The 13,619-nt window shown below is 44.7% G+C and overlaps 1 protein-coding gene across 5 annotated transcripts in view; it reads right to left on the reverse strand.

Moving 5' to 3' along the window:
• The window catches only part of LOC144100968 (mitochondrial glycine transporter A-like), a 34,796-nt gene that overhangs the window by 17,678 nt on the left and 3,499 nt on the right, over nucleotides 1–13,619 (reverse strand). For 2 of the 5 annotated variants that reach the window (XM_077633914.1, XM_077633912.1), the window contains exons 2-4: nucleotides 3,856–3,968; nucleotides 3,301–3,388; nucleotides 2,625–2,695 (exon numbers count right to left, since the gene is read on the reverse strand). In XM_077633914.1, coding sequence (XP_077490040.1) covers nucleotides 2,625–2,695; nucleotides 3,301–3,388; nucleotides 3,856–3,968 — 272 coding nt within the window. Of the gene's footprint in view, nucleotides 1–2,624; nucleotides 2,696–3,300; nucleotides 3,389–3,855; nucleotides 3,969–4,418; nucleotides 5,076–13,619 lie in introns of those variants that run through there. The other 3 variants (XR_013307902.1, XM_077633913.1, XM_077633915.1) reach the window with 3 other exon arrangements.

The following is a 13,619-nucleotide window of genomic DNA, read 5'->3' on the forward strand; positions in this document are numbered from 1 at the left end:
CGACATCCTAACTATGCAATTTCTCTCTGCAAAAGAAGCACAAGGCATTATGAAACAACAGCCAAGAAAGGTTTATGTTTCACACTATGCACACCATTCATTTGCGAAACTCTTGTGAATGCTAACCAAACTGACCTTGACTTTGTGAGAAGTGATAACTCCATGTTAGGTTACTAGTGCATTAGAGCATTTAAGATTTTCATTCCTTGTAACTTATGCTCAAGAACTGCAACTAACCTGCATCTGTAACTGCAAAATTATTTTCATTAAAGGGTCCCTGAAAAGGGTGTTTGAGGTTGGCTATAAAATGCTTGCATTATGCAGAGTACAACCCAACGAGCGTTCACGCCACGTATGAGACCTCAAAAGTGAGCCGATAGTTTACAATACAATTTTTAAAACTCCAGCTTCTGCACCTAGCGGCGACAAGTGGTGCTAGGCTTTTGGCCGGATCCGTGCTCGTTACGTCAGCAACGAACCGCTAGCATTGGTTGGTGCGTGTTGGGAGCCGGCGGAGGGGGGCAAGTGCAAGGGGCTGGCGGAGCAGCGTGCAAAAAGTGACGAGAGGAGAGGGAAACGTGCGAAGACGCGGAAATTCAAATTTTGACTCCAGATAACTCAGCTTCCATAAAACGCATCTAAAAAGTTTCTGCTGGAGGTTATTTGTGAAGCGGCGTCCTTCAGCATCTTGGGCACATTGCATTTTTGTTGAGACCCCCTTTCACAGCCCCTTTAAACACTCGTTCACACTCTAGCTCAGTTTGTTTTTGGAAAAGCAAAGCTAGATTTAATTCCTCTTAAAATTATTTAACCAAAGTGTTCCACATATTCATGAGACAGCCACTGCAGAAAAAGGCTTTGCAATCACTACAAGATTTCATCAGGGTTGTTAAACTTCAACATGTCTTCAAGTTCTTAATAGAGGCCAACCTTTTTCACCCTTTAAAAATTACCGAGTGAAAGTTCACAACCAATGTGCATGATACCCAAATTTATTTGCATAATAAATACATCTCCCACATTAGTCAATGAAATCTGAAAAAAATTCTGATTGCCCACAGAGCGAGCAAACTTTACCCTGCATAAAAAACGTGCCTCTCAACACCAATATTTGTGCCAAAAAATTGTGTTCATTAGGCGAGCAGAGATGCTAACAACAGCAGAAATGGTTTTGTTATGACTACACAATTGTAACAGAATGTTTTCTTGAAACCTAATTGCCTTTTGCATAAATAACTGGCTTGATTTCAAAATTAGTTAAAACATTTGAATGAACATGTATTATTCGAAAATCATAGCAACATGTATTCAACAGGTCCAAATTGAAAACTTCGACAGATCCAAACAGAAACCGCGGCAGCTATTGGCGGGAAGAGCTGACACTGGCGACGACAGCCATGGCTTAACACAGATAAACCGTCATTCAAGCCACGCTTGCCTGATAACATCCTACGGTGTAGCAAGACGCCGGATATGTTTAAGAGAACAGCTGGCAGAATGACTTGCACATTCCTCCACAGAAAAATTAGGATGTGCGGCCAAGAAACAGGGAAAACCACTTCTGAAGTGCCGAGCTCAGGAAGACATCCAGAAAAATCCTTGGCCTTCAAGCATCACTGTTTCACCAGTCCATATACTTAACTAGGCTCTAGGTGCTTAATTCCTAAAAAGCTAATTGTAACAGCACAAAATTTCCATTTAGAAAGCTGCAGTAAAGCAACACAAAATTAAATTAAATATATATGAAAGCATGAAACATTTATTGCGCACCCAAGTAAGATATGCAAAAAGAAAACAGCAAATACTTCATATAAACCAAATGAGCATCATGTAAGCTGACTGGAATCTGCATATGACTTAGCTGAATAACTGGCAGCGAACTGCCATCACGCAACATCTAGACAAACAAAAGTATGTCCCAAATTAAAGTCAGAACATTTTCTTGGACTGCACCCTACTAATGTCTCTAAGATTTTCACTGCAGTGATTAATCAGACTATTGCTTACAGCTATAGAGTATGCAATGCAACATTAAAATCAAATAGAATGTGCATGCTTTTTAACTGCAACATACAATTAAACCTTGACTCAACAAAAGTCAATCTGATAAGTTTATTAAGTTAATGAAAGAAGTTTTGACTGCTCGACAGACAGCCATTGTGTAAACAGATAGCCATCTGGTTTTGTTCAATTGAGATCATCCTTATAAAGCTGTAGTTATTCAAGTGACAGACTGAAAAACTGAAATGATAAGAAGGCAAAAAATGGGATGATAACAAGTGACAAACATGTTCAGAGTTCAGTTCAACTCACTCTCAAACTATCCCCTTTCATAGGTACAGTAAAAATTTATCAATTTTTTTTTTCAAGAGCTCGTATCATATTTTAAGCCAAACTGCAACATGAATTATGGGTTTGGCATTTTAGTAACAATACAAAGCACAATCTACATCTAGGCCTAGAATAAATTGCTTTTCAAGCCGAAGAGACAAAGGCGGCTAAGACTTCACGTAAGAAACAGCTTATTGAAATTCTCAAAAAAGAAAACGCTGAAGGCAAATATGTAACATAAAAGCATGGAAGTGCATTTGCAAAGAATGCTGGTGAAGATCCCATAGACTTACTGAAGGCTTGTCTTGAGGAAGTGAAGGGTACAGAAGTATAGTCCAACTCCCGGAACGCAGCGAACGATAGACTGCAAATGACCAATTAAGGGTTTAATTGTTACATAAAGTTCTTACATGACTTCTTCAACAGATTTTCTTTTCTCAGCTTAACCAACAGGTACAAAACAGCCCACAACAGGTCTCATTAACCCGTATAACAAAAGCTAGCAAAAATCTCTCCATTGCATGTTTCAAATATAAAACAGTTATATACGTTTTTTTTAAAAAGAGGCAACAGGCTTCTACAGATTACATGCTTAAGGAGATTGTAGATTAATTATAAGGTGGGAAATAAGCTTAGCACAATGGTCATGAATTACATACATTACGTTTTTGATCCAATTTTAAACAGAACAATGACTGTAAGGAGAATACATGCATGTGCAATAGATTCTAGGTGTACCCATTTGCAGAACTAAATTAAGAATTTAGAAATGACAGACTATATGCAACACTCTCAGCTGCTTATTTTTTCTGGTTTAGCCACCTTGTTGCCATGAGCAAATAAAATCAAAACAAGCGAATTACTGAAACATTTCACAGGCTTCTTTTTTATTGTGCGCAAGCTGATGTTTTATCGCGTCCTTCTTGCCCAAATGAAAGTTCCAAAGATAAGCAGCTTTCCATCACTTACAGGCACAGTGCCTTTCCACAGACCGAGGACTTTTTCATTTTTGACGACGTGGACGACATGCTTGAGCATACCCGCCCTCGACATTTCGCTGCACAGCAAAATGTTGAGATTACAATTTAGTCCAAACTTTACGAACAAAACAAGTGCAGTACAGTAGAAAGGGGGGACATGGTGAATGCCAATTCTAGGGCATTATGATTTTAAGCACACGTGTTTCTTTCTGACTATTTTATTGAGAGAAATAAAAAACAAAAACTGCAAATGGTGTTAAAGAAACCATACTATGGTCAACGCATAAAAAAATGGAACACAGCGCTCCTGATGAAAGCTTAACCTATACGTAGCAAGTAGCTCGTCCCATTTGGGGAAGTTTAGCAAGGAAATATGCTGTGCCATGCACTTGTCAAAATAACTACAACAGCTAAGCAATATAAATTAATGACTGCAGAATAATTACTGCTGCTCAGACTTTAACCACACAATGCAAGCTTGAAAGCTTGATGTCAAAAACTGGCTCGCTGCAGCCCCTTAATAAAAGCGCAATCCAGAACATACCCGGCGGCTTGTGGTTGCTGAAGTCTGGTCTTCAACAAGTCCAATGGCTGGAACAGTAGTGTTGAGCATGTTCCGCTCAGTGAGCCGGCCAGAAACGACTTCACAAGGGGTGACTGCGAAGGTGAGACAGTTGCGACGCGCCGTACTACGTGAATAACGTGCACAGAAGGAACCGCCATTTCTACTCCTGCAACGAATGCCTCGGAGCAAAAAACCACTGAAGGGTGGACAAAATTATTTCAAAATCACTTCAAATGACGCAAATGAATCGGCTGTCATGTCGGTGTGCCTGTAATGGTGCGCAATACTAGTGATAGCGGCCTAGCAGACGAACTACACAGCAGACGGCGGCTGCTAGCTAGCAGACGACACGATCCATTCGAGGGCGTAACGCCGACACCGCGTTCCTCAAAGGTCAACCCGTTCGATTAGGCTACGTCGCTCAAAAGTGCAGTGTCAGGATAAGAATGATTTGCTACAGCCAATACCTATACACTTCGAGAAGGCCCGATCGTCCTGCAACGTGCGAGAATAAAAGAAAGTAAATGCGATAAAGTGCTCACGCTGATGACGACGTCCGCCATGGACTTGCTTGCGCTGCGTTCGCCGGTGTCAGACTGGCTCATGAAGCCGCGTCGGCCGTCAAAGCTTTTCAAGGCGAGATAGGCGTTATCGTCGCGTTCCCGCCGTCATCGCTCGAAGTCGTACGCCCATTCGCCTGGGCGATGGGATACGTCGCAGCGTCAGAAAGATAACGCGCCAGACGACTGCCCAGACGAAGTGGGGGCTCGCGCTGTCACATTAGGCAGGGCGACGCTGACGAAAGAGCAGCTCGACGGCGTCCGTTGCAAGGAAATCGCAGAATTTCAAGCGCGCCTTTGCTACTGCACCGTTGCGAATAAATACGCAGCCGACGCAGCAGTGCATCGGCTTTTTAGGCTTAGGCCCCACCTGCAACCTTTGTGATCCGCAGTTTCGAAAAGTATTCTTTATTTTTGCTTTAGTTGCAATATGGTTTATTGAATAAATAATATATTGTTACTTCTAAAAAGTTTTTAAATTATATTGAGGTTTTTTTACTCCCAAGTTTTAAATATTTTTTTAAACACACAAATAGAAAAAAACAAAACCAGAACTATAATTAAACCGCGAAATATGAATTCAAGTTGCGCGCCATGCTTTGATATTTCACGTTGCGTGCCACACGAAGCAAATTGCGAGTGCCTCAAACTCAAAAGGAGCCTTTCGGCTCTTCGCCAGTCCAAACGTTATCGTGAGCGATATGCGGAGCGCTGTGGCGCGACCACGATGGGCGCGAGGCATACGCGAGCATGACTCGAGCACGTGTGTCGTCTGCTCCCGTGTCTAAACAACGCGCCAAACACCGCCCGCTTTGGGGCTCACGCGCCACCATCAGTTACGGCGATATGCGCCTTCTTCGTGTGCCCTGCGCGCTGTTTGCTGCCAGCGACGAGGCGAGCCAAACGACTGCGCATGAAGAAACACGACTCTTCGACCGCATGGCTCGAGTTCTTTAACGTGTACTTACATCGCACAGCACACAGGCGTTATTACATATGTTTCACAACAGTAGTTGTACAAAGGAATTCTTGCCAGTTAAATGGCACTTATGTCGGGGTACGCCGCAACCAATAACACCTGTGGTCGCCTACTCCCCATGAAAATTCTACCTAGGTGGGCTGATTGGTGCCCCCCTCCCAATAGGTCATTCAAAAAACGTCCGTGTGCTGTGCGAAGTCTTGCACGTTAGGATGTCGAAGTCAAAATTATATCCGGGGCCCTCCACTATGACAACTCTTTTTCCCTCTCTTCATTTTCTCCCTCCTTCGTTCCATCCCTCTCGGCGAGGTTCACCTGAGTGACTAAATGAGACATTTACTGCGCCTTTCCTTTCCTCATAACCATTATTTATTATTTATTTTTCATCCGGTCAAGACTAGCCTGGAAGTAGGGTCTCCAAAAGTTGTTAATTTGAAAAAAACGGAATCAAGGTGGTCGAAATTATTCCGGAGCCCTCCACTACGTCACCTCTTTCTTCCTTTCTTCTTTAACTCCCTCCTTTATCCCTTCCCTTACGGCGCGGTTCAGGTGTCCGCCGATATATGAGACAGATACTGCGCCATTTCCTTTGCCCAAAAGTCAACTCAAGAACATCAGCAATAGAGCGGCGGCCACTCAAGCATTTTTCTTCTTTTTTGACTAGTAGATTGCTTTTTGTCGATTATGGCTCAACGAGAATACGAAATTTAAAAGGGGCCAGCTCGATACCGGTGATATGGTGCAAATTACATTACGTCCGGTAACGTCTCCAGTATGCTAAAAATGTCTAATAATAGTTAAAAAGTTCACGATTCAAGATTAGTTAACCAGCCTAATAAAATCCAGGGTTCGACGGAAACCCGTCTGGTCGGGTATGTTCATGGCGGAAAATCTTCAAGCGCCGACCAATCGTTAAAAAGATGACGTTTCGGCCCCGGCTTACGGGGGCCTTGTTCACAATCAACGTCATCTTTTTAACGATTGGTCGGCGCTTGAAGATTTGCCGCAACCAGCCTAATAGTTAGCACATCTTCGCTGCATTCTGATGCACTACACCGCCGAAAATGCTATGCCGAATTAAAAAAAGCGCTCTTCTAACTAAAAAAAAGCCTAATAAAAAAATAGCTGACAGTCTTAGGTGAAACGCCGTGTAGTATGCAAAACATCCAAAACCACACAGCAGTGAACGTCTGCTACACTGAAAATCGTGTTCGTCTAACGTCGTCTATTATACTCAACAATTCTACGAATCACTATCGACTATGCAGCAGACGGCGCAAGGAGTGTGCATGGTTGAAATACCTTGTTTCGTTATGAAAGCGCACGCCACACTTTCAAAAACGTCTATGCATTGTAGCGATCACGCGTCCTTCTCTATACTTCTCTACGCGGCAAAAGTTGCGACCGCAGCACGCAGCGGACCTGTTTTTGTGTGCACGTATCGATCCGACTCGAAGTGGAGGTGCTATTTACAGATTAGAAGAACAAGCGGCCTCCAACGGCACGTACTACATCTTCTGGGGCACACCCATGTGCAGTGTGAGCGCCTCGATGGCCTTGCGAAGGAAAAATCGATAGCTTGACGACTGGTCGGCCCCGAAAGCGCTGCATCTGTCTGCGCTCCGGCACGCGCGCATTCCCAAAATAATAAAAAAAGAGAGAAAAAAAGAGCAAATAGACTACACGCTTATATGCGCCGCACTCGGGAAACAAAATGTTTATTCCCTCTTCTTTTTTTATATAATTTCCTTACACTTCCGAAAGCACAGACAGTATAATATTCGCGCATGAATGTTCTTTCGGCAATAAAAAGAACCGATGTCATTCCAACTTTCTTTTTTTCAGTGCTGTGGTTGCTTTATTTGGCGCTTTATTGCTCTGCGTTGCATGTCGTCTGCTCGGAGCGGAGTGGCGGTTTCGAGAGTTTTTGCTTTTGTCGTCTGTTATTACCACCGCTTCCGCTCCGCGAATGTCCGCTGTGGTAGTTTAGGAAAACGTTAATTTGTCTGAGTGCATACGGTGATGTCATATGGGGATAAAATAAAAGGACAGCAATGAAATGACTACGACAGTAATGATTTTGCGTGCTCGTGAAGAAGGTTTGAAGGGCTGGATATGTGGTATTGTGTTTCTCGTCGAGCGCTTGAGATGACGTCAAGGCCATGCATGCGTGGGGTGTACTTTTAGCTTGATTAAAACGCTTTGGCCGGCCGCGCAGCAACGTATCCGTTTGCATGCCATGTGGGAATGCAGGTAAAGAAATGTGACCCAGTTTAATTGCTGACTTCTGCTCAAAATTTACTTTTTACGTTTAAACGAGCACATGTATTGACGGCAAGAAGCTATGCCCCACGTTGTTCACGTTACAATTGTTGAACACTGTCCATAACTGCATCATTGCTAGTGAAACTAACCTTACCCAAACAAATCAAGAAACAAAAAACAGGAAAGTGAAAATTAAAAAAAATCGGCAAATGCTCCAATTTTTGCCGAAATCGGGAATGCGAAAGCATTGCTGTCCCTGAGTGCATTGTTTACGCGTTAGTTTGTACATGCATTAAGGTTCTTTTCTATGAGTTTATGTGTATGACGCAACCCGGAACGCTGTACGACAAACGGTTTCATCACAATTGTGGTGCGAATGTCAACACATGAATGGTGCTACTTGGAGGTTGGCGAGTGGAGAGTATATATAGAGGAATAACGACATGTATAGTATTGTCGGAAGTGGTGGTTAAGGGCGCTTGATGACGTCACCCTATTTTTCTTAACATCACTGGGATTTTATGTACCGTCATGCAAGTAAGCGCGCACACACGCACACAAATACGCGCGCACGCGGCGTTGCGCTGACTGGCCGTCGATATGACCAGCCCCATGTGCGCATGCGCGCGGAACTCCGATTGGCCCAGCTGTTGAAAGCGCTCGGCGGCGCACTGATTGGCCGCTCGCTCGGCGAGCGAGTGCATACTAGGGGGAGATGGACACAAGCATCGCGAAATCTGGGCGAGGTAGCTGAAGCATGCTTCGCGTTATGCAGCAGCAAACAAGAATAGGCTGATGGATAAAAGTCAATGAAAGAACAAGAGGCGAGGATAACAGTGGGGCCACTGAGCAACAAGCGATGCTCGTGGGCAGCCGAATTTTAGAGCCTATCACATCACGTGTTTGCACAAAAAGGCAGTCGCTTCCTGCCTTCCAATATCTTTACATATCGGTCCCGGCCCTGGCTCTAGCTGTGCCTATTACATTGCTTCTGCTGAAAAGTGAATATTTCTTTTGTACTGTGCATGTAATATATGCATAACTAAAAAAAACAACAACACTACGGCACGACCAAATATAACAAAACAATCGCTGTAACGAAATTACCGCCTTACCTATCATTCGGATTTGTCCTGTCGGTTTTGAAAGCTTAATTATGTACCTTTTCTTTAGTTTTTATTATTCTGGCTTGTATAAACCCAGTACACACGGTACAATATGAGGATGTAAACCTTACCGTGTACCCCTGATATCCAATAACCGCGACATTCAGGGCTGTAGGAAGATAATATATGGCGTCTTTGAAGGCAAGAAGTCCGTAAAAAGCTTGGCAGAAAACACATTGGAGAAGGCTTTGTTCCACGGCCTCCAAAGGTGGAAATTCAATCAGTTGAAAATTATGATTAAAACCTTTGCGTGCACGCCAATGAATACATAATCAAGATGTCCTGGCCGGTTGAGGCAGGTGTGTTAGTATACACGCGCATGTTCACTGACGAAGGAACGCACTCACGGTAAGTTTAGGCATATACCGTATAAGCATGCCGCAGCTTCCGTTATCGTCTGCAACACTTTTGCCACTCGTCTGCTGCTCTTGAGCGAGTTGTAGCAGACGAGGACTTGAGGTGTCATTGACACACTTCTCGTGTTGCGGCTTATCTGCATAATCACCGCTAACGTAAAAACACAAATAGAAAATAAAAGACGGCAGGCGCTGGGGTATACCACGTGTGTAGCTGTTTATGCAGCCCCACATTACTGGACCTTTCGAGTGTTGCGCTAGCAAAAGCCTGTTCCAACTATAAGTGGGCTTGACGAGCGCACATATCCTTTAACATACCCAGCAATTCTGGACAAAATAATTTTTTCAACGGGAAAAAGTTTATGAACGCAATTTCTTCATGTACTGTAAAATTTCACTACAAAAATCAACATATCCGCAGATCTCCCGTCGGTAGGCTCACATTTCTTGCTACTAGCGTTTTTGCTACCGTAAAAACCGCAAAAACGTTCCCCATGCGATGGAAAAACTTTAAAAAAGAAAGTTTTGCTGCGCACCTGAAGAATGGACCATTAGCGTCAATATTTACGTTTCAGTACCTCACGATATTTCAATATGAAAGATGTTTGCCCAAGAATGCTGGACATGAAGAAGAGGGTTTTTAAAAGCGTAAGGTATCGCACTTGACTAGAATTTCACATACATAATTGCACGGACAGGGGTTCTGAAAGAAGGCTTCATAAGCTTTGCTGCAGACGGAATGATGCAGAAGACTCATACAAACAAGTCACAATACATTGGCAGTTGAGTTAAAACCCATAGGCTGATGTCAACACCACGTCCACCATTATTAATATCTGGAACAGAAAAGCGGCTTCGCTTTCTATTGCATACGTATAATCCGAGGGAGTGTTTGAAGGGTTGGTGCGTTGAAGCAACATGTTTTTTTTTATAATTTTCATACGAGCAATTGTTGGTTCAGAGGGAAAATTTACTGTTGTATGAAATCAACACGGTAAGCTCAGGTACGGAATTAAGAGTTGGGGGTAGAGGATCGCTTCACCTCAAGCGAGTATCTTTTTATAGAAAAATAACACTGGACCACATTTTTATCGAACAAAAAGTCTAAGAAATACCTGAGACCGCCCCCGCCCCCCCCCACCCCTCTCTCCCCCACCAAGCGTGACCCGAAATCCGCCCCTGCATAAACACCTAGCTGCTAAATGAACTACCGATGCTATGTGTTTCCTGTTAACCCGAGACGTTTCGAATATTTGACATATCTATTTGGAAGTGTACATGTATTTCCGGTTTTTAAGTCCCTGCTTTCCCAGCAGAAATTTCGTAACTATATGTGACTGCTTGCTTTATTATAATACACATCTCACACACACACAAAAATTGCTTATAGAGAAATGAACGAAAGGAAATTGGCTGTAGAAAATATCAAGCGTCTCGTTCGCGTCTACGCGAGTTGCGCTCAGGGAAAGATATAGAATTGCCGAGACTGATAACAGCAGACTGGAGGGTTGCAAAACATACACGCTTGATTAGCAGTGGGGACAGGTGTACGCTTCCAAATAAGGCAGAACAAACAAGGGGTACTAGATGCAAGCATCTAGAGCAACCCGGCCCGATAGCAGCCGGCTTGGCGGCATGCTTGTAGAAGTCTTGAGAGGGCAGTGCCAAAGGAGAAACAGAACAAGTGTAAAAAATAATAATGTGACAGTAGGAGTGAACAAGGCGCACGAGCCTCAGCCTTGAGGAAGTCGCCCTAGAAACAAGCGGCAGATATCGCAACCAACAACTACGCGTCGCATGGTCTGTTTGTCTGATGCACTGAGAGGAGGCGCTGCGATTGGCTCGTGCGGGAGAGAGGAGTATGTCAGGTCACTTCTCCCTCCCTCTCTAAAACCATGCAGCGCTACGCAAGGCGCAGCGTGGCTTTGTGGAGCGTGGAAGAGCGGCGCGCAGTAGGTTAATTAGACGTGTTAACGATGCGGTGTTTCCGTGATTGGTCGAGGGAGGTCCCAATATCCGTTCAGTCGCGAGGTTTGCTTATGTGTGAAGCGTCAACGGTGAAGTTAGAGCTCGTCGTCTGCTTGGCGTGACACAGACGATGTACCGACGCGAGCAGACGAGCAAACTAGACTTGAGACGCGAGCATCCTTCTCCATTCATTCATTCATTCATTCATTCATTCATTCATTCATTCATTCATTCATTCATTCATTCCAAATTCTTCCTTCCTGCGACGTGAGAACATGACGCATCGATGCGGACACAGGAACTCGCATGCTCGTGCTCAGCATCTGAACGTCAGTGGCTATGTCGTTCGGCTTGCTGATCACGAGGTCGCGGGTTCGATTCCTGCGCGGCGACCGCACGCATTTGAACAAAAGGTGGTGGTGGTAGTGGTTTTATTAAAATAATAGTAAAAAGGAAGGAAAAGATTTTTGCTAGCCCCGGCATCTGCCATCGATACTGAAGCCCCTGAGCTGGGGCAGCGGAAATAAAGGGTAGCATAATAATAATAATAATTGGTTTTTGGTGGAAAGGAAATGGCGCAGTATCTGTCTCACATATCGTTGGACACCTGAACCGCGCCGTAAGGGAAGGGATAAAGGAGGGAGTGAAAGAAGAGAGGAACAAATAGGTCCGTAGTGGAGGGCTCCGGAATAATTTCGACCACCTGGGGATCTTTAACGTGCACTGACATCGCACTGCACACGGGCGCCTTAGCGTTTTTCCTCCATAAAAACGCAGCCGCCGCGGTCGGGTTCGAACCCGGGAACTCCGGATCAGTAGTCGAGCGCCCTAACCACTGAGCCACCGCGGCGGGGCAAAGGGTAGCAGGCAGAATGGAGAAATTAAATGAAAGATGTGAGGGGACAGGAAGAGAGGATAGGGAGAGAAGTAATATGTACAAACAATATACACAATAAGAAATGTGTCCAGGTTGTGCGCGTGATTAGTTCATTTTAGAGGAATTAAATCACACACGCGCACAGCACTGTGTTGGTTACAACTGGAGCGGGGCGTCCAGTTATTAAAAAAATGCGTGCCGCATACTGAGGTTTCGGAGTCCGCTAGAGAATTCCGGGTGGTAATCCAAATTCTTCCGGATACAGCTTATATTAACCATTAAGACTAAAACTGAACGAAATCACGCAGGACACGAAGAATTGAGAACGGTACCGCGATAACGAAAAAAAAAACAAAACTGCAGCTGGACAGTCCTCTGCATGCTTTCTGCAGAAACTGCCAAGTTGGCGATTGTCGACAAACACGCCGTGAGGAAGCGATATGCGTCTTTCTCGGGAAAAACAACCGCGCCGGCAGAATGGAGGGAGGTGGGGGGGGGGGGGGGGGGGGCGTCTTCACGCAACGTCCACTTATGCGGGACACTTCCAAGGTTTTCGGTAGACGACGCGTTCTGTCTCTGTTGGCGAGCGACGAGTTTATCTCGACGTCTCCAAACTGCGACGTACGCCACTACACACAATGCCTACCCCCCTCTCGAGAGAAGAAAACACTCGGCGACGCTGTTGCTTCGTCGTTAATCTTTTCCCTTCGAATGATTTATTCGCCCTTCCTGACTCAAAAAGAACGCTTGTATATCGAATGCCTCTTGCAAATTCTAGGTTAATAATTGGTTAATAATATTTGGTCTTGGGGGAAAGGAAATGGCGCAGTATCTGTCTCATATATCGTTGGACACCTGAACCGCGCCGTAAGGGAAGGGATAAAGGAGGGAGTGAAAGAAGAAAGGAAGAGAGAGGTGCCGTAGTGTAGGGCTCCGGAATAATTTCGACCACCTGGGGATCTTTAACGTGCACTGACATCGCACAGCACACGGGCGCTTTAGCGTTTTTCCTCCATAAAAACGCAGCCGCCGCGGTCGGGTTCGAACCCGGGAACTCCGGATCGCAAATTCTAGGTTCAAACAAGAAAATCCATGACCGCCAGCGCATACCTTCGATAATTGGATGTTCGCTGCCAAATATTCGCGGGCAGCTACTTTTCCCTTAGCTGGACGGAAATAAAGGCCTATTGTTTTGGGAGTAAAGAGACGGGTAATGCCATTTTCTGCGACAAACTACAAAGTCGACGCGCACACACAGAAAAAAAAAAATCTCGCTCTACAGCCAGCGGACAGAAAGCTCAATAAGAAAGAGGAGGTTATGTGGAGAAAATTACAGACGGTTTTTTTTCCCCAACTCTACAGCAAGTGGCACCGTGAAGTTTTCAAATCACAATGCAAATTTTGCGACGAGGCAGCAACTTTGGTCCACATAATGTGGACATGCCCGGCTAGGTGCGGTAGTTCGCGCACTCTAGAATCCTGGGAGGCTGTGCTCTGCAGCCCAGACCCCAACGTCAAGCAGGACATCATCAGTCAAGCCCTTGTTGCTGCTGTGTCCCAAGGGATTCCGGC

The sequence above is a fragment of the Amblyomma americanum genome, chromosome 8, assembly GCF_052857255.1.
Source record: "Amblyomma americanum isolate KBUSLIRL-KWMA chromosome 8, ASM5285725v1, whole genome shotgun sequence".
Taxonomy (NCBI): Eukaryota; Metazoa; Arthropoda; class Arachnida; order Ixodida; family Ixodidae; genus Amblyomma; species Amblyomma americanum.